Source organism: Odontesthes bonariensis, chromosome 20 (assembly GCF_027942865.1).
Source record: "Odontesthes bonariensis isolate fOdoBon6 chromosome 20, fOdoBon6.hap1, whole genome shotgun sequence".
Classification (NCBI taxonomy): domain Eukaryota; kingdom Metazoa; phylum Chordata; class Actinopteri; order Atheriniformes; family Atherinopsidae; genus Odontesthes; species Odontesthes bonariensis.
This window is the reverse complement of record NC_134525.1, coordinates 7742024-7762687: the sequence shown is the minus strand read 5'-3', so window position 1 is coordinate 7762687 and position 20664 is coordinate 7742024. Positions and strand designations below refer to the sequence as shown.

The 20664-nt window shown below is 40.8% G+C and overlaps 1 protein-coding gene across 3 annotated transcripts in view; it reads left to right on the top strand.

Annotated features, from left to right (window-relative positions):
- dpp6a (dipeptidyl-peptidase 6a) overlaps positions 1-20664 on the top strand; it is a 247212-nt gene that overhangs the window by 44923 nt on the left and 181625 nt on the right. The window contains exon 1 of one of the 3 annotated variants that reach the window (XM_075452811.1): positions 13124-13666. The exons of the other annotated variants lie outside the window; for them this stretch is intronic. Within the exon in view, the coding sequence (XP_075308926.1) occupies positions 13484-13666 (183 nt within the window). The 5' untranslated portion in view covers positions 13124-13483. Of the gene's footprint in view, positions 1-13123; positions 13667-20664 lie in introns of those variants that run through there. 3 annotated transcript variants of the gene reach the window in all.

The window sequence follows — 20664 nt, the reverse complement described above, 5'->3', positions numbered from 1 at the left end:
TACGTGACGAGTCGGGACTGAGAGTATTTTGGTTAACATAGTTAAAAACTTGGTTTTAATTAGAATATGGATTTTCAAAGCTAAAGACAACTGTGTCTAGTTTTGAGAAGACAAACCATTAACCCTAGTGGAAATGATTTTATTTCAAGATCAAGACTTGTTATGTAATGGTGCGTGCTAAAATACTCATTAAGAGTAGTCAGCATAGTTATAGACGGTTTGAAAAGTGCTTATCGGCCTGTCATGACTCATTCTGTTACACCTGTTCAGTACCAGTGAAATCTGCTTAAATAAAGAGCCTAAACATGAGCTACTTCACAGCTGGTGTGGCCTCCCTCTTACACAAGGATCACTCAAATTAACAGCAAGTGAAAACCAAATCCTCTAATTATCTGTAACAAATAACCGGCAGGGCTGAGCTTAGACCTGAGAAAAAGCAGCAAAATATTTATCTAAATGGAAATGGCACTGCGTTTGCCACTCTTTTGTTAGAGCAGGGCTTGACCTTTTATAGCAGTTGGGGGTTTGCTGCTGCTTGGATGATAGCTCAGATTCACAAACCAAATCACAGAAACACAGCCAGGTTTCTATTTACTAGCTAAGAAAATCTACAGATGTTTTGAAAAGCAGCAGCAAAAAAAAGAAGCAAATCTGTGACTTTTCCACTGAGGGATTTAAAGTGCATAGACAAGGCTGCGTTGTGGTGCCAGATGGTGGTGGCAGAGGCTACTTTACTATAGTTGGTACTGAACAGAAGACATAAATATCCTATCTGGAACAATTGTGTGGACATCCACTTGAGGAATTATTTTCATCTCTTGGAATGTCTGGGATATTATATTATATCTGGATCATATCCCCTAATGTGCATCACCATGTTGTTAAAACAAAAGGTAAATTCACATTACCTTAGTTTATTAACTTTTTCAAATTTTTACTTATTCAAGTCCTCCAAATCTGACCGCTGGATCTGTCGTTTGTCCATACCCTTAATATGACTCATAATTTCATCCTGTAATGTAAAGCCCTCACAAATGATATGATGTATAATAAATATGAGCCATCCTGCATGACATTATTATCAAGTCTATCCTTTCAACAAGCCACAAAGTCACAAAAGGAAGGAGGGGTGGTTGGAGATGAGATTGAGGATAACGTACTTTATGTCAGGGCACAAGAGCACACGCCACAGCAAAACGTTAGAGTAAAGGCTGATTTATGGTCGCCTACGGAGAGAGAGCCCTCTCCGTCAACGGAAACCCTCCCGGAGACGCTCTCCGTCGCTTGCTTGCGTCGGCCAAAATTCCTCTCTATCCGTCGAGGCGAGACCGCAAGGGTTGTGATTGGTCGGCTAACAACATCATTTCCGGAATCACTTTTCCGGTTTAGCACCTTCCTCTCACAACAACAACACCGCCATTTTTGAAAGAGTGACTGTGTAAATCTACACGGAAGGCTTGGTTTGCTCATGTCGGTTTGGGAACTAGTTTCCAGTGTGGAAAACACAGCCGAAGCACACTCCCCGCTACGTCTTTGGGAATCCCCACCCCCGACTTCCTCAAACAAACCAGCGTGAAGCAGCAAAGCCTTCCGTGTAGATTTACACAGTCATTTGCACTCGATGTGAAAGTACACCACTCACACAGTAATTAGAAGGTAAATCAAGTAAATTAATTCACATTGGGCGAAATATTTTGATTGGCGACGCTGGCGACGCTAGCATGTATGTATTACGTGCAACCAAGCAGTGGTCAGTGCTGTGAGATTCGGACAATGCCTGGGTCGCCAGGAAAACGCTCCCACACACTTATTTAGGTCTCGGGAATGCGGGGATACACTTAATTTGGCCTGGGGGTGGCATATCCCTTTAAGGAATGGATCGTGGTTAGGGCTTTTACGTTAGGGCGTCTTTTTACAATGCAACACGAACACCTTTTTCTTTTTTTAACCCTTCACAAGCAGTTGCTCTGACCATTAGAGGTCGCATATTCTATACAATTGTAATTATAGTCCATAGCTGCCTGCTTGCACAAGGGCACGTCAGGGAGGGAGGACAGTCTTGGTTCCTGTCACATTTTCTTATTCACCTCTTATAAATATAAATCAAAAATGACAATGAAAACCCGGCTACTATCCTCCCAAAACCGACCCCCAGGGTCGTTTTCATACTGAAAAGCCTATTGCACACCAGTTTGGCTGAACTGAACATCCCCTGCTCCGCATAATTTACAAAGTTGGAGACTCAAGCATCAATCAAGAAATAATTGTAGGAGTTTTTTATATTAACTCCATCAAATCGCAACCATCAATCACTTCATTTTTGTTGGGTGCAGGTGGAGGCTCATATTTTGACTGCAGTCTTAATACTTAAATCGGGCGGAAACAATGGATTCATTCCAAACGGGCAGTGCAGTATTGTTTGCCTGGAACTGTAGATCATATTGGCAAAAACTCAGATGTTCTCTCTGAGTTTATTCATTTGTTTATTGCTTCATTGACTCTGTGTTGAGAATTCTATTGTCTTTTTAAGTTGAAATGTCAGTCGTAGCCTTCAAGCTTCATGCTGATTCATATCCCTTCCCCTCCTCTCTGTCCTCTTGCTGCCTGAATCCCGCAGTGTCAGCGCGTTTCATCAACCAGTCACCACCAGTACACTTCAGCTATGACTCATTGAATCCATTGCCCTCGTGTTCCGGAGCCTGGCTTCACCCCTTTGACACTTGCAGATCAGATGATTTACAGCCCAGCAGCAGCCCGGCCTGTCGGAGGGTTTTGATGGGCCAGATTTTAATACAAAGCTCCCAAGTTCTCTTCTTACCTCCCCAGGCGGATGCCACACATCACTCCACTCAGACTCCACATGAAGATCTCTCATTTCCTCCCTAATCTGTCTAATTCCAATCATTCTGTAAAATTAAAATGGTTTCCAGCTCATGAGCTATTGTCTCTGATGGAAATTCCTCACTTCAAGCACCATAAATGCTTTACTTGCTAAGTAAGAAATGGGGGGGAAAAGTGTGCAGTGGCGCGTAGGAATGAATTTTAATGACATTTCGATGGAAATACAAATGTTATTGGAAAACACTTTCCTGTGGTGTGTGGCAGATTAGTTCTGTAAAAATGGGGGAAATATTAGAGGAAAAAAAGCAAGATTCTGTATTGATCCTTGTTGAGATGACAGATGATTGACTGCAGCACACAGCAAAGGCTGAAAAATGAATAAGTGATTTTCACTGCAGACATTTGTCTCAAACACAGCTCCTCTATGACATTTAAATCCAACTTCCCTTCAAATAAATCAATAATTACTTTAAATGCATGTTTTCTATTCTTTTTTTTTTTTTTTTTTGGTGAAAACATTTTCACTTTGAGCCAGAAAACTAAAACTAAAATACAAGCTGATTGGAGAAATGTCCAATGTGAAGTTAGAGGTATTGATTAATTTGTGTAACCCAGGTAGACCAATGCTCACCTGGCACCAAGTCAAGATTGAGACTGAAAATCTGCCACAAAAACAACTTCAAAAGTTATCAGGCGATGATCCAAGGTTTTTTAAATAAAACAAGGTTTTGTTTTTTTTACATTTGTGAATTTGAAATGCGTGCGTGTGCGCATGGCAGGTTTAAGTACCAGCAGCCTGCATGAGGCACATTTATCAGAACCTTTTATCCTTTCTATCCTTTTTCATTAGTTTCCTATCCTCTCTAGCCTTCTTTCGGTTGTTTTCTGTTCAGACCGTGGTCATTCCTTCTATAAACCTCTCACCGTTATGGTTTGAGGACATCTGTAGGGACATATAAACAGTGGGGCTCGGGTGTGTGTCTTAAAACAACAAGAAACACAATAACGTAATAAGCAAGGGAGCTACAGCTAGACGGCAGAATTTTTCTGGTATTTTAAAGCTTCTCCTCTGGTAACTCTTTTAATGAAGCGATGGTACAGCTTTAAATCATTTTAATAGGAAACAGCCCAATATTGGACTCATTGTGAACAGCCAAACATGGTTCAAAACAACAGAATTAAAATTATAATGAGAGCAAAACAATAAATGTTCCTTCGGAGATTGGAGTAAATGGGTTTACTGTGGATGTACTTGTCTAAAAAGCAATGGTTTGGTGTAAAACCTTGGTTGACAACAATTTAACTGCACATTTCTGTATTTTTAAATAGAAAGGCAATCAGACGTGTACTCTCAGCCATAATTCTTGCTGTTTGGCTCTCTGTGATGTCGCATGCTGTCAGTGAGGCTAAAATGAAAACTTCTCTGTCTTTTCTATGTTGTGGCCACCAGAGCGGATCACAGTGATGTGGTTAGTCACAATTCTTTCTACCCAACTGAGTCTGAAGGAAACCTCACATTGTCTTCTAACGGAGACTCCTTGCTTTGAAAATATGCTCCTGGTTTATTTTTTTAACACAAGTCTCTCACTTCTTCTCATCAGCATGAGCTGTGACACCAGGCTAGAAGTCAATCAGTCAGAAGAACATGGAATTCAGTTGAGATTTTTTGGAAAAGAAAACATGTAATAAGTTTGTCCACATTTCTAAAATGTCGTTTCCACACAATAAAGGCCCTGACATTTAGACACGATAAGATTTTACATGACATGTTTTTTTGTATAAGTAAGTGTTCAGGTGACAGGGTTGGAACGTCTTACCATACTTTTGTTTCTATCTACAGCTAACCTTGTTTTTTAAATGGCTAAACCAAACCAACCACGACTGACAGCCAAGTCAGAGTCGAACTTTGCTCTCTTATGTGTCTGAGATGTAACCTCCCCATCCTCCAACCTTATCAATGTTTTGGAATATCAAGCAGTTGTGCGATATCACATTTGTGACAGTTTGATGACATGCAAAACATCAACATGTTACTATCTGCAAATTGAAATGTATACTAACAGGGATTTTTGGGTCTTTCTTTCACAATTTTTGATTATGCTTGGCATTTCCACATTATAAAAAAATTTGGTTTTGTTACATTTTTGAGAGATAAACGTTTGCATATAAGGATTTTCTATCCCAGCAGGTGTCGGGATTTTATCATTTCTGCTTCTGAAATGGTTCCTGTATGTGTGTGAGGCCACGTGGAGCATCGGACAAAACCATGTCACAGGGATTTTTGAAAATGTGCTCAGTTTATTCTTAACACAAAGTATAAAGGATAATCATTGACTTTGCTGAGGGTCAAATTTATTAAGCCATTCAAGTTTTTGTTATGCCACAAACAAGCAGACTTGATAATGTTGTGAGTGGTCAACTTTAATCTACTAACAACAGTTGTGCGACTTCTTTATGGAAATATGTCAAGGCTGTAAGGATGATCGCGCTTACTCTCTACACTTCTCGTGACACTGGTCCAGAACTTTTTGTATGGAATGCTTTAACCAGACCCATGTCCGAGCTTGGAATGTGATTCAAAGCATATTTGATAGGTTTTAAAGTTGTTTTTATGCCCTGGACTGAACCAGAGAAGTGCTCGTCTTCTGCCCAGAAAAGGCCTACCAGCTTATTGCATCATTCATCACAGCACTGGGATGCACACCGCTAGCCTGACTACGTCATACTCACGATTCTAGTCAGAATGTGAGTCTGATACCGCTCAATAGAGATTTGGGTATGGGGCGTGTTTCAACCGAACCAGGAGAAAAAATGCCTCTTCGCTCAAGTGGATAGACCTACAACCAATCAGAGCAACGTAGTATGTGACGTAGATTAAGCGACACACACTTGTTGTAGGAAGGACGGCAAAAACATCTTTTCTATCGATAAAAGCCTTTATCGCGTTCCTCTGTTCGTCTTTCAAAATTAATGTAATGTGGAGATCCTGTAGAACAGACTCGATGGCAGAATCTACACGCCCTAGCTCTCCAGCGGCAGCCGTGTTCAGCTCTTTAGTGACGTAGTCGATAATGTCCCTGTTGATCATCTGTCCATCATCGTATAAAGCCCGCCCTGGCAATCTGATTGGTCCGACCAATTCTTGGTCGGGCATAATGATTTCCCAACTGAGCAGAGCCAGACCGAACTTCCCGACCAAAACTTTTATGGGCGGGGCTAAGTTCGGCTGGCACCCAGGCTAGCACACCGCAGGCCAAACCCTGAACGCAACCTGTTTTTCAATGCCTAAAACTGTTTGTAGGTTTTGTAGCTAGTTTCTTTGTGTGAAAATGTTGAAAACATTTGAGCTGAGCTTATTGGCTCTGATCAGAAAAAAAAAAAAGTCAAACCTGCTTCGTTTACCACCGTCCTCCTTTCACATGAGGCCTACAAGACTTTGATCGTCAGCTTGCTGATGTGCAGATTTTTTTCACTGTGTTTCATTGTTTAGGACCGTGAATAGCGTACAAAATCCTTTAATTTATTCAAGTCTAACATGTTATAAAGCAAAAAATAAGAGAAGCAGTTTTAAACTTACCTCATAGACCGCCATAATTGCACTCTTCATTCCTCATTTTATGTTAAAGGCTGATATTCTGGAAAATGAGGGCAATGTCGGCATCGTAAAAACCCGTCATGGTCTGAAACTCCTGCTTGACCTCATGCACAGCCTCCTGGCCATTATATAGACCATTATATCTCTACCTCGGCACTCTTCCCATTTGTGATTTAAGGAACACTCATAGCTGCAAAATCTCACCTCCTGACACCAAGCTACATTGCAAACAACCTAAAAAAAGAATGAAAGGTGGCAAAAAGTTTCAGTGCAGATGGTTTTGTGTGGCTTCTTTTACTTGGTGGCTCCAAAAAGCAGTTGATTTCCTCCAACAAATTAAGAATAACGGAGCCTGACTGGCACAAGTTCTGAACTAGGAAGTAACACACATATGAGGAAAAAAGTTCTTGCCCATCTGTTAGGCGCGCTCTTGTGCTCTCTTTCCCTTAGCAACAGCTATCTCAGCCATGTTAGGTGCAAAATGTGGAAAGACATGCTTTTATATAAACAAATCTAGTTAACTAGGTTGCATTATTCATGTGGATATCCTCCACCCAAACTGTACACTATGAATAATGCAATAAGGCCAGCCACAAAAGCACTTCTTTTTAAACACTCAAACATTCAAATCTAAGGGGAATCGCCAGACATTTTTAATCTAGTTGTCACCCAAGTCATCCAGTACCTGGAATGTGGACCTAATGATGGTGATGGTGAGAAGTCAATGAGTTGTCCCACTCGATTCATCTTGGAAAAACACGATTGTGACACCCTTTAAATGATTTAACAAACAAAGCTGCAGTTACTATTTGCAGTGATGCTGCAATTTGCAGCATTTTCTTTAAAAATCAAACATTTATCAACCTCACACTGTAACCAGTCCTTTTCAGTTTAGGATTTTCACACCTCTTTTTCAGTCCCCGCTGCAGGATTTTGTTGGTTTATTGCTGGGCCACCAGAATGACAACTCTACCCTCTGCAAACAGACTACTTGGGCCACCATCTCCACCATACGTGAAATTATTCTGCTGGCTCGGTCTGTGAAATGAGATCCAAGTCAACAGAAGAGCATAAGATAACTAAAAAGCTTTTTTTTCCCCCGCCCTCCCTCACTCCCAGCCTTGCATCTGCAAATTACCTTTGTGCCTCTAACACTTTATGCGCTCGATGTTTTCACCCATCGTTACGGCTCATGCTCACTCGCACATCCCGGCTGTTTCATATTTCCCCCCCTTCAGCCCTCTTTCCTGCTTGCGCTGTCCCCTCAAATTTCCCAGGGACTTTATCTCCCCCGTTTCAAATAGGATTGTGACTCAGTTTGCCATGCCTCATGTCACTTCCCGGGCAAATTCTAGTTGATATAGACGCATCATAAAACTGCAGAATGAGCAAAACATGATTTGTCAGAACTTTTTCCTCTCTCTTATTTGTCTTATCTGTGATTTGTTTCTCCTTCGTAATGCTCCGATTTTCCATAAGAGACTGCCTTCTCCCACCCCCCCTTGACCAAGCAGATGGGGGTGTCGATCAAAGAAAGGTGTTGCAGTCGAATTGGTGTTGGGGCGAGTTGGTGGTTTTGCTGCGGCAAGTGACAGTACCTATTAATTTGGCCATTTAATTTTAAGTCTAACAGCGTCAGGCTCCAGCACCTTCAATCTCCCCCTGTCATTCACAACAAGCCGGCAGCCACAAACACAGACACACGGTCGCCAACACACAAAGAAGTCGCAAACAGGCTTTTAATCTAAAATAGAAACTTAGCTTGGTTCCCTGAGAATGCAAGTACTCTGGAAGAGGCTTTTAAATCAATCAATCAACCACTTTTTAAACTGTGGCTGCGACATCTTGGCGATACTTAGGGACAGATGTCATGGTGTGTAAAAGCGCTGCAGTTGCAAATTGGGTTCCTTTGTCACGAAACGCACCAAAATATCTGGGGTAATGACCAGATTGATCCTCCCTCTGCGAAGCTGGGAATTGAAGCTGGAGCTTTATGACAAGTCTTCTCGGCGAGAAATGGACTGCAGCAAAGAAATGTGACTCTGTGTAAAAAATCATCAGTTCTGTCTCTTTCTCGCCCTCACCTTTACCTTTTCTCCTGCCGTGAATGCCTGCGCCCATCACAGCTTCGGTAGAGGGACTTTCTTCCTATATAACAGGGCCAGACTTCTCTTTTACCCCACATGTAGGTGGAACATTTCCTCCCCCTCTGTGCTTTTTATGATGATTATGATTTTATGGCTGATTACTCAACAGCCATATGTGTATATTATATCAGTGAAGCTGCATTATACTGCATTTATTTGATTGTAGCGTCTTAATTTATTCTTTATTTAAAGAGTTGGTTCATCTAGCTGATTTGAGTAGATTAGTCCAACTTTTGATGTTCCGTTTTAAACTCACATATACAATATGTGTACTTTCAATCCAAAAAACAAACAAACAAAAAAAACTTGTTCTTACACCTGCACAATACTAGTTACATGGATGCACTCATACTCACGCACATATAACCATACATGTGCACACAAGCACACATAAATATATCCATGCTTATACATACAAAAGCATACAGACATATACACATGTACCCATATATAAGTGCATACTCGCAAGTACATATGCATCCAATCCACCCAAAAGGAGAAAATAGATAAATAAATAAACACCTAGCATATTTAGGCTCTCATAAAGTACATTCCTGCACAGAAGACGTGACGGGGGAAATCCTATCTGTAACATACATCCAGCTGGTCATTCTACATATGCAAAGGCTGGCACGCTGATGTTCTGTTTTGACTTGAACTACTTTCTTGGACTGCATCGTAATATCTGTAATAAACTCGAAAAAATTATATTGCAGTTGGTTCATTTTATTCGTACAACTCCTGGGCTTCTCCGGCAGCCGTAGTTTGTACGTTCTGGTCGGTAGCTGGAAGTCATCTTTCCCGTGTCGTCGAGTCCTACTCTGTTTGTTCACATGCTGGCGATGTGAGGAGACCCAGCAGGGGGGGCTCTTATCGCTGCTAGTTCTACCAGAGCCTCAGGGCTCTGAGGTGTTGTTGGGACATTCACACTCTGTGTGTGTCACTGACCCACTCACCTATTCTGCGAGTTGTTTACTTATCTGACCAAGATGTTTGGATTACAAGATTCAGTGTGCGAATGGTTGTGAAACTAGGCCGCATTGTTGGTGATATCCGAGGCCGTCTGAGTCCCCACCTGTCAGTCAGAGCTTTCGAATAAAAGGTAAAGCGTCTTCAAGAACTAGAAAAGAAGTACGTCGGAATCCTATTCAAAGACTTAGTATAAGTGTATTCACGATATTATCATATGTTTATCATCAACACAGTATTGATATTTCATTTCTTTTTATACCATCAGTCCCGGTATATCGTATTGCTCCAACTTTCTATCAAAGAAATAGTCCCTAAGGCAATTTTTAAGAGATTGGGGGAAAGGTAATTGGTTGACTTTGCCCTTTTGATAAATCTCCTTTGAAATGTATTCCTCCAGTATCATAGATATTGATCCTTCTGTTTAATTCATGTTACTTAAAGCTAGTCAGAATGATTGACCAGCTCCCTTGGCACACGTTAATTGCTCTCTAGCAGACTCGCAGCTTAATATGTGCTGGCACTGAGACGGCTTTTAGAAGTTCTGTGGGCGGCGGCCCGACAGCTCCCTCTGCCAACCCAGTGGGGCAGATGCTTCTCAACCAACCTTTGTTTTTATGACGGAAAAATGGATTCAGAGACCGCAGCCCTCCAGAGACGTGAGTGCAGCTTTGAGTGAAATGAGAATCCATCGTAAATCATGCTGGCTGGCTGACAGAGTGGGAGATGTGAACTCATTAGTGTGTGCACAGTTTTTGAATGAAAACAACTTTGCATGGGTGAGCTGTTTCTTTCTTCAGAATTGAGTGAAGCTGCCATTTTCCACCAGATGGAAGTGTCTAATTAAGCTGCGAGGACTTTCATTTCTTTGTCTTAGTAGATGTTAAGCTTTCGTGTTAAATAGATTTTATGAGTAAAAGAAAGGAAAACAAGCTTAAAAAAAGACATTAATAAGCCTTGTTATGCTTGGTGGGATTTCTCTGGAACTAGTTTTCAGGAATCCTCCTCAGTGGCCCTTCAGGGGAAGGTTGTGTTCACTTATTACTGATTACATGTCAATGAAATTTGTACGCCAGATGGCAAAACACAAAAAGTGAAGCCACTCTGTTCTGCTTTGTGATAGTTAACACTGATTTAAAAATCACATGAAAGTTATACTGACTTGTTTGCCATCTTTTGTCCTTTCAAAGTCTCAGAGGTCTGCTGCTGTCCCAACTATCGGAGCACTCTGTCTGGATTAAGCCACACAGGCCTGCCCTCTGCTGCCCAGATGAAGGGTTTATCTTCTCACTGCCAGCTGCACTAAACTCTTCATCATGAAATGTTCGTATGAAATATTCTGTGTGGGATCTCACTCGTTTTGCTGATAGTCAGACGTAATCACACCACCGTAGTTCCAAAAAATATTTAGAAAATTTCTGGAACCTTCTGTCACAATCGAACATAGAAAACATATTAAATGTTGAAGGTGAGACATTTTCTGATTTCATGAAAGTGATTAGCTGATCTTGAATTTGATAGGAGCTTCTCAAAAAGGTTGGGACGGGCAAGAAAAAAAAAATGGAAAAGCAAGTGGTATAAAAAAAAAAACAACTGGAGAAACACGATGGAACTAATTAGGTTTATTGGCAACAGGTAAGTGACGCGTTTGGGTGTTAACAGAGCACCTTAGAGATGCAGAATCTCTGAGTTAAAGATGAGCAGATGCTCAGCAGTCTGCTAAAGATTGCGTCAACATATTGTGGGGAGATGTTCGTCAACGTATAAATTCAAAGACTTTAAATACTCCATCATCTACAGACCATAATATCATCAGGAGATTAAGAGAATCTGGGGACATCTTTGTGTCCAAGGGACACAGCAAAAAAAATCAGTATTGACAATCATAGTCTGTGAACACAGTTCACCGTGCCATCCACAGATGCAGGTTAAAGCTCTGTCGTGCAAAGAAGGAGCCACATGTTAACATGATCCAAGAACTGAGCTGTGTGGACCAAAAATCTCATTTAAAATGGACTGAGGCAAAGTGGGAAATGTTTTCCACACTTGCTTCATCCAGTTCAGGGTTGTGGTGAGGCCCACCTGCCACAGGGTGATGGACAGCAAACACAAGGACAGGTCTTATCCCACTCTGCCTCCTTTCCTGTCTAACCTGCTATCAGATGGGAGGTGTTCTGCTGTCAGCAGGCTGCAAATATATAGTAAGCAATATGTGTACATCTCATACTGCTTTCCCCCAGGAGAGTTAAGCCTTCTCTTGGAATTCTGTTTTTAAATTCTCTGAGGCAGAAACCCCAACGTGTTCGAGTTGTTTCGTGCATAGACGGGAGATATTCTGTATCCTGTGAGGCCTTACAAAATCAAATCAGATGACGGCTTGTTGGTCTGTTTTGTGTGAAGTGACTCCTGCTCTGGGGCTGCAAATACAGCTGGACGGTGTGCGATCAGGCCAACAAGCGATGCAGAGGAACAGTTTGTATTGTTTCCGATTTTTTTTCTTTTTCTTTTTTTTTTCACATTTGTTTGGAAGCAGTAAATGGTAAACTCACATGTTGAGATTAATCCATTTGCGGATTAGCGGAGAATTTATTTGCTTTTCTTTTGAGTCACTATTTGGGTTGTTCTCAAGCAAAAATGCAAAACAAGCAATTAATAAGGCCTCTCAGATGTGAGGATTAGATGTTTTTATTTGCTACGGCACACAAAATCCTGAGCCAGCCCTGATTTCTTAATACATTGGTAGGAAAACAGGACACGGATGCAGAGACGGATGAAACATGAGCAAACATAAATAAGAATACAGCATTAAAAGATAATAAAAATAGTGTTTACGATTCTAACAAGCCTAAAACTTAATGTCTGGTATAAGCACCTTTATTTTTCAACACCTAAACCCTCTTAGACAAGCTTACTTGCAATTTCTTGAAGAAGTCTTCAAGAATAACTCTCCAGGCTTCTTCAAGGTCACTCCAAAGCTCTTCTTTGGATGTTAGCTGCCAAAGAAAATGTTCATGTTCTCTATTTTCTGTCCGTTTAAGCAACCAAAAGAAGAAAATTATTGGCAAAATTATCAATCATTAAGAAAATAACAAGTGGACCCTTTAGGTTTGGGTGTAAAAGTCAACTTTGTGACATTTTAAGGCAGTAAAGGAGCAGAATCAGTGGAAGACGACACAGAAAGCATTTCACTTGTCTGCTGCCTCACGACAGCTAGAGGGAGGTGGGGGTGGTAAAAAAAATAAATAAAGTGAGGATTAAAAATCTCACTGAGTGATGTCAGACAGATTAATCTTCTTATTTCATGGTCTATGGAAACCTGTCTCTCCGCAAACGTGGCGGCTTCTCCCGCAACTTTCCTCCACATGAGGGCGCTGTTGCTCTCTACATGACATCACCGCCGACCCGCATGGAGGCAGCTGAAAATAAACTAATGGTGATATTTGAGCTCCACTTTATGTGCCAAGTCATGATAAGTTTCGACCGCGAGCCGCAGAAATCTAATGTGTGAAGGTTGTGTCCTTTGCAGCTGTTTGGCTCAGCGGCTCTGTTGGACAGACTAATCAGTCCCCGGGCGTTTGTCAGCGGAGACTTTTTTGTTGTTTGTTTCCTCTGCCACAAAGGAAGAGAAGAGGCGCGGGACCATCCAGCTCAGTTTGTTTGATTTTTTTTTTTGGATATGTAGTGTTGCGTTCAGACAAACCGCGAGCCGCTGGAAAAGTGTGGAAACTGCGAGATCGCCGAGACCCAACTGGCGAACGTGAAAGTATACGTGCTCTGAATCCTGAACCCTGGAGTGATCTCTTTTCCCAGACGAACAAGAGCAGCATCTAATTGAGTTAATTCAGCCGCTCCTTACTGACCTTCTCCAACTTTCTTTAGAAGCAGAGTTATTTTATCTTTATTTATTTATTTTTATTTTTGACGACTTGACATGGCGTCGCTGTATCAGAGGTTCGCCGGCAAGATCAACACAAACAAATCCTTCCCCGACCCTCCGGAGGCGAGCCATCTCCTCGGGCAAGGTGGCGGCGGGGAGAGTGCGGCGGAAAACCAGCGACCTCGGCTTCAGCGTCACAGCCGCCGGCACGGCACAGCAGCCTGCGAGGACGAAGACGTAAGAAACTTGCCCTGGCACCACATTTACGCGCAAGATTACCAGCCGGGAGCACTTTCAGCTCGAACATAAGGAGCAATACGCAGGCTGCGTATGGCTCGGGGATTTATTGCAGATTACAGCGCTAAGATATTTAGCTTTTTAGTGAAAAGTCACCCTTTTTAAGGGCAAAGTTGTCAAACTAGTGCGTCAACGCCTCAATTGGCTGGCTCGTCTGTCAATAAATGACGCGTCGGTTACGTCCCTTTAAACGTCTGAGTGGCGCCGTTTAGTCACTTCAGAAAACGCCACAACCCAGAGTGAGATCACGATTATGCGCTTGTGTTTGCATCTGAATCCGTATTTGTATATCAGGAAGGAACAAATGGGTGAATTGTTAAAGTATGACATGTTTCTAAGGGCGGTGATGTGGTGCTGAACTAAGGAAGGAGAGAAGCGGGTCGTTGGCGCTCTCCATGGTGCTGAAACATTAAACCAACAACATAGCAGTGAGAGGGAAGCTTTTGTTTGTTTACTCTGGTTTTAAAGAATACTTGATGTCTTCTTTCATAACACCTTTGTATGTGTGACTTCTCTCTCCCTTGTATTAATATTTAACGATATATATATATATTTAAGGAGAAATAACCACCCATGTGATTAAAACTACTGGCAGGTAAAGTGAGAATCTCTGCTTATCGTGTTGCAATGTAAAGCTCTACTGAAAAAAACCCACAGTATTTTAGCATTCATATAGATGTTACTTGGATTCCCTCATCTTTTATGCTTATATATATATACACCCTGGACAGGTCGCCAGTCCATCGCAGAGACCAAGTATATAAAATACCATGCATGCTTCTACAGTTAATTGAGACACAATAGAACCTGACTGAACTTATTTAGAACATATAAGAAATAATCTTGTAATATTTACAATTTAGTGGTTAAAACACCTCCCAAAACCCAAGATGGAGCAATATTTTGTCTTTTTGGTGCCTTTGCTGTGAGTTTCAAAAGAATGAGGTTACATGTGAGAAGATGGACTTTATTGGTCCTCCACTTTACCTTCTGAGCAGTGATTGGTGCTTTGCAGTAGTATAGAAACACGACAGAGTGGATGACTTTGAAAGTAGAAGATCACATTTTTGTTTTGGACTTCTTAACCACAAACAATCAAACGCACTCTTATAATGCTCAATTGGTCTATCTCTTTAACTTGCTGTTATTACCTCTGCTTAAGAGAGGAAGTACACTTGCGTATTTTCTCTGTCCTACACCTTTTAAACGGCTCGTTACCCAAACGAGTGTCTCTGCTTTTGCTGCTAGCAGTTGTATTGCTAACTAATGCTGTAGGGAAAGGTGCAGGAGGTAAAACACTGGTTGAGGTGTGCATGAATTTAACATGAGGTTGATTTATTGACTGGTGGTCTCGTCTTTGTGTTTGTTGGTGCAGAGAACTTCAACATGATCTGAAATCAATACAAACAGTGATGTATAATCCATACGCGTCAGCCTGAGAGCGTAGTGGGGGATACTGCAGAGAAGAGGTGCCTTTTGAATACGGCCGTTTTATCCAGTGATGGTTACAGGTGGAATACATGATCGTACACTCTTGTTGTTCCATTGCTGCAGCTCATGGCTTTATATCAGAAAACTGTGTATACATAGTGCTCTCAGCCCAGTTTTGACCAGAGCTCATTTTTAATGTCAATCCAAGCTTTGGCTTGTGTCCAGCTGTGTGGCCTTAATGAGACAGTCTGGAGGTGACATTTACATCACACTGTGTGGATGAGAGCTAGAGCCCAGTGGAATGAAGAGCTCATCCAGTGAGTCAGCTTCCCCACAGAGCCACCTCACAGTTTTGATCTGCCACTTCACAACCCCCCTTACACATCCTTACACAGCGCTTCTGTGTCACTGTTATTGTACCAGCTTAACTCTGAATCCAGGACCAGACGGAGTGAAAGAGCAGGTTGGGGCTCACCTTTCTGCTGAAGGTCACATTGTTATTTTGTTATTGATGAATACTTTTGTACTACCAGTTATCAAGTGAGTCACCAGAGGCTCTGCTTGCCCCCAAATAAAAGTTCCGACAGGAGACCGAAATACTGGGTTCAATTCAGTCGGTCCTAAGTTAAAGGTTGGGCTCACAAAGAGGAACGACAACGTTCTGCTTCCGGTCTATTTCTACCTGTTGAATATTTGGAGTATAATATTTCGTAGAACACATAAAACGAATAAAAACTATTGAGGCGTTCCCATCAGATTTGTGTAACTCAAAAGATCAAAATCAATGATTTTCTCTTTGGATCAGCATTAAAAATGGCCCCCTCACATGTTGTGAAATGGTTGTGAATAGCCAATCAAGTGTCACATGTGCTATGACATCAGCGTCTCTGCGCTGAATATCGGGGATGGAATGTAACTGAGTGCGTTTACTCAAGTACTGTTAGTTGTCATACTTGAGTATTTCCATTTCTGGCTAGTTTACAAGTCATCTTTCATCACCCATCTGAGAGCTTTTGATGGAAGTAACAATTAAGATAAAGATTTCCTATTAAAAGAAGCTTAAAAAAATACAACACATTGATAAAGAGTAAACCAGTAGTTTACAATCTGTTTGAGTTGTTAGCGGCTCCACCACTGATACATATTTTCCTCTATATTACTAACATTATTTGATTTGATTTAAAGTTCCAGTATTTCACCAAAAAGATGAGAGAAAAAGTCAGAAAAACCAAAACTGACGGTAAAATTCTAAAAACTATCATCACCTACAGCAGCTGCTACATTAAAATGCTGTTTAGACACTGATGTTTCCTTATTAATATTTTGGAAAATTGATTCGTTATGAAAGCCGTCTTATAAATGCAAGCATATTTTTGTAGTGTCTTAGCACAAAGATGCATCAAACGGGAATGAATACACAATTACTGTACATCATAATTGTTTCAATGCAATATTGAAGGATATATATTCTGTGTGATTTGCCACCCCTGTAGTGAAAGAAATGGTGACATAACATGAGCTTACGCCTTCTGGCACATCTCTGCACTGTGCTTGATGCACGTTGCACTTAGCTCCAGCCAATACAGAGCAACTGCAGATTGACATATTCAGCTAATGAACACAAACTGTACAGAAATATGGATTTATTGTCGAGACTTGTTACTTGTTATGTTTGCGATTGCAGTCACGGATGTGACGTTGTTGCTGTAAATCAGAACAGTGTTATCACATCAGGTTGTCAGTTTAAATGTGAATGACGACAGGACAGGCGGACGAAGGAGTTGGTCTTCCTCAAATAGACGAAATATTCTCTGTTGTGGGCTTGATCCTTCTCTGTCAAAACATTTGATAGCCATGTCAATCTGTAATCCAATTTTATTTATTAATCTGTATCTCTGATGATAAACCAAACTGATGAAACAACTCTTTACCTATTAATCAGACTGAGACAAGGAGACAAAATCTATCACTCTTCATCTCTGAATTATCTGTATTTTCTTAGAACTGCTGTTTATTTGCCATAGTTACGCATTGATACGTTTTTCTTGTATCTTAACTTTTACTTCAAGTCAGCAGTTAAGTTAAAGTTAAGTAAAAGACTCCCCCTTGAGTCCTTGCTTAACCAGCTTTTTCATTTCAAAGCAAAGAGAATATGCAGCCTTACATTTCAGCCTTATTAATTAAAGATCATCTCCAGTGGTGTTTTTAAAAAGGTAGACAAAAAGCGAATACAGAGCTTTACTCTTATCGTCAAAAGTTGCGTCCCTGTGGTGTGATTTTGTTTGTCTCAACAGACCCCATTACAGGAGTGAACATCTCTGTTTGTGTCTGCTCAGATCGGCGCAATGGTAACACGACTCAGGAGACATCTGGCTAAGATTCAGACCTCTAACACATAGAGAGGTGAATGTGCTTTTGTGCAAATATTGTGGTCCCACAGTTTTACTTTTTCACACTCTCAACTTGCTGGATTTGCACTTTGCATTGAAAAAGGATGAAGCAAAAAAGGATAAATCGTAATTCTCACATAAATGGGCCCACACTGTTTCCCTCATATTGCTTTATATCCCTATCAGAAGTGCTCATAAGCTCTCACACACACACACACACACAGAGAGGATCATTTTCCGGGTTTAGATTAAGAGAAGGCTGAGCCCTGCATTACACTTTTGATAAGCAGCATCAGATTCAGGTCTCATAAAAACCCCAACAATGATAATCAAGAACGGTGAAAAGAAAGGAGTAAATATAGAGTATATCATTGGCTGCGCCTCTCTCTCCTTTTTTCTCACTGTGTCAGCAGATGTAGAGGTTATTTTGGAGAATAATAGTGTTCTGAATAAGTCACAGGAATCATTTTTTAGCCTCACTGGGCAGATAAAACTCCCCGTTTCTTATTTTGTCATACTGTACCATGCTTATGATTATACTGTTTTCCTATATTGCTCTCTAAAGAGATGATAGTGATGTCTATATTTTACAGCGCTTTCACTTCTGCATTAATTCTGCTGAGACATTGTGGTCTCAGCAGCATCTGTTGTGCTGGTATCCAAATGAATGCTTCTCTTAAAATGTTATCAGTTTGTTTTTATTACAAATTAAATTAAAAACACCCGTCTGTGAAAACTCATAAAGATGATAAGTAATTTTCTGTAATCTACTGTTAATCCTTATCCACCAAAGTCGTCGGATCCATTGCCTGATCTCAAAGCAGTTCTCACGTTTCCAAGGACAAAGATCCTGGGAGCAGCCAACATTTTTGCTGGTCTGGAACCAAGAACTGCTTACGTCACAGGCACAATTAAATCTTTGTGACAACAATTGTGAGAGAAAATCAAATGAAAGAGAGCTTGTGTTACATCCCTGTCTAATTAAAGAAAGGAAGAGGAGACACTGCTTCAGAATGAACGTGGAATCACTGCAGCTGTGTTTGGAGAGCCTCTGAAGTCATTATTCCCCTCCATCGTGTCTGCTATTTGATGTTTGAATATTGCCAACAAGCTTCACTGAAACCTTCACTCGCTGTCTGGAAATGCTGCTTCAGTGATTAAAATTGAATTTGCAATTTAAATTTCAGTGCTCTAATGTTGATGCCTTTGCACCAGAGGTGCTAGTTTGTTAAGCCAGTTATCAATCTTATAATAAAGGTTAATTGCACCGTGTTTTCAAGCTTACTGTAGCACAAAACAACTTTAGGATAGCATAAAGCAGGTGTGGAAAATGAATGATATCTTCTCTGCGCTAATGTCTGAAACTTGTAAGTTAACTGCCTGTAACTATATTAATCTAACCTGGTATATCGCCAGTGTGTCTTTAACCACATTCAGTGCAGCTGGAAGATCGAACCTACAAGGGTTGTTGGAGCTAGCACTGCTTACATTAGCTTGGCTCATGTTAGCACGATTTATCAATTAAATTCTGCTCAGTCTTGACTTTTGTTTTCTTGCTTTTAAACTAGTCTAGGGGGGCATATTATTCATTTAAAAAAATATAAATTTACTGTAGTTGTCTAATGGTTTAGAATAAATTAGAAAAAGCTTCAGAGTGTTTGAGCAGACGTGCACAGGGGTGTGATGCGGCTCCATGATGTCTCACCAGTCCATGGGAAAAGAAAATGATTTTTTTCGAGGGGTTTCAAGTTTAACCAACCCTTAAATGATGCTCACACTTGTGTTGGTATTTAATGTCACAGGTCATAGCCTATCAATTTCAAATGACACGTTTCATTCAGCTGTACCTTTTTTACTAATTTCTCAAATTAGCTGGACTGAACTTAAACCTGGTGAGTTTGGTATGGACGATCATCGTTCTCAGAGGACGAATCCTACAAGTATTTTCTTTTCCTCCAGCTGTTATATATTTGTTTTTTGTTATCTTAACAACTGTTGGACAGATTGCCACAAAACTGGGTGCAGACAATAATGCTCCCATTAGAAGTCATTTTTGAGACTTTGCTGATGACTTGATATTCAACCCATTAGGACCTGACAGAATATATGGATATTGCAGTTTTCATGAATACATATGAAGCGTGATGATGGCATTAGATTAATGGGTTAGTCTAGTTCTATCATCATGCTGTTGTTTACTTAAAAAAACAAAACACCTTCTAAACTATTAATGTGCAAACACATTAATTTCAGATGAATATCATTGTCAGCGCTACTGTCACTGTGAGCATGGTAGCATTATGCAGCCTCACAGAGCTGGTAGTCCTGCTGATTAATTGAGTTAAGAGATGCTTTGTGTACCCAAGCAGCGGCTCAGTGTAAGGATGCATGCAAAGGTAACATTAGTTTGTCTCCTAGTGCCACTGAATTGGTCTTAATTAGTTTAGAGTAATGAGCTACTACTTGTCTCATTTTCTCCGATTACAGGAACAGGATTTGCCTTGTTTTGTGTTGATTAGTAAATAGCCAGTGAGTGATCAATAATGGCACTGAAAGGATTGATTCACACACTCGATTTGAGGTGACATCTTGAGATGTGCGTAATGTGAGGTGGTAATGATGAACGCTTGTCAGATTCCTCCAGGAAGAAAAAAAAAAACAGAAGAAAATGTTGCATGAAGGACAATGGAACAACTGGCTCAAAGACCGCTGGTGTAATTTTCCCCCTATTGTCTTGTCAATAGCTCTTTTTGATTACTGTCATGGTCTAAATATTCAGCGAGGAGCCCCTTCGACCTCCAGCACTGTTTCCTCATCTGGCTAATTTCTCCTTCATCGCCGGATCGTCAAACGCTTCATTTTAAACAAACATGACACACTTGCATGTGCGCTATTTTCCCCTGTGATGAATTATGCAGCCAGCTGCGTGAAAATTGGCTGTATGGTTTATTTATCATCAGAAAGGGCTTGCAGTTCTAATCAGGGGGGCATCTGGAGGAGGAGAAGGGGGCCTGCATCCACGGGCCAATACTAAATGTTTGTGTGTTTTATGATTGGGTGGAGCAGTTCACGCCTTTATTTCCTCACGATTAGATTGTTGTATTTCTTTTTAGGTTG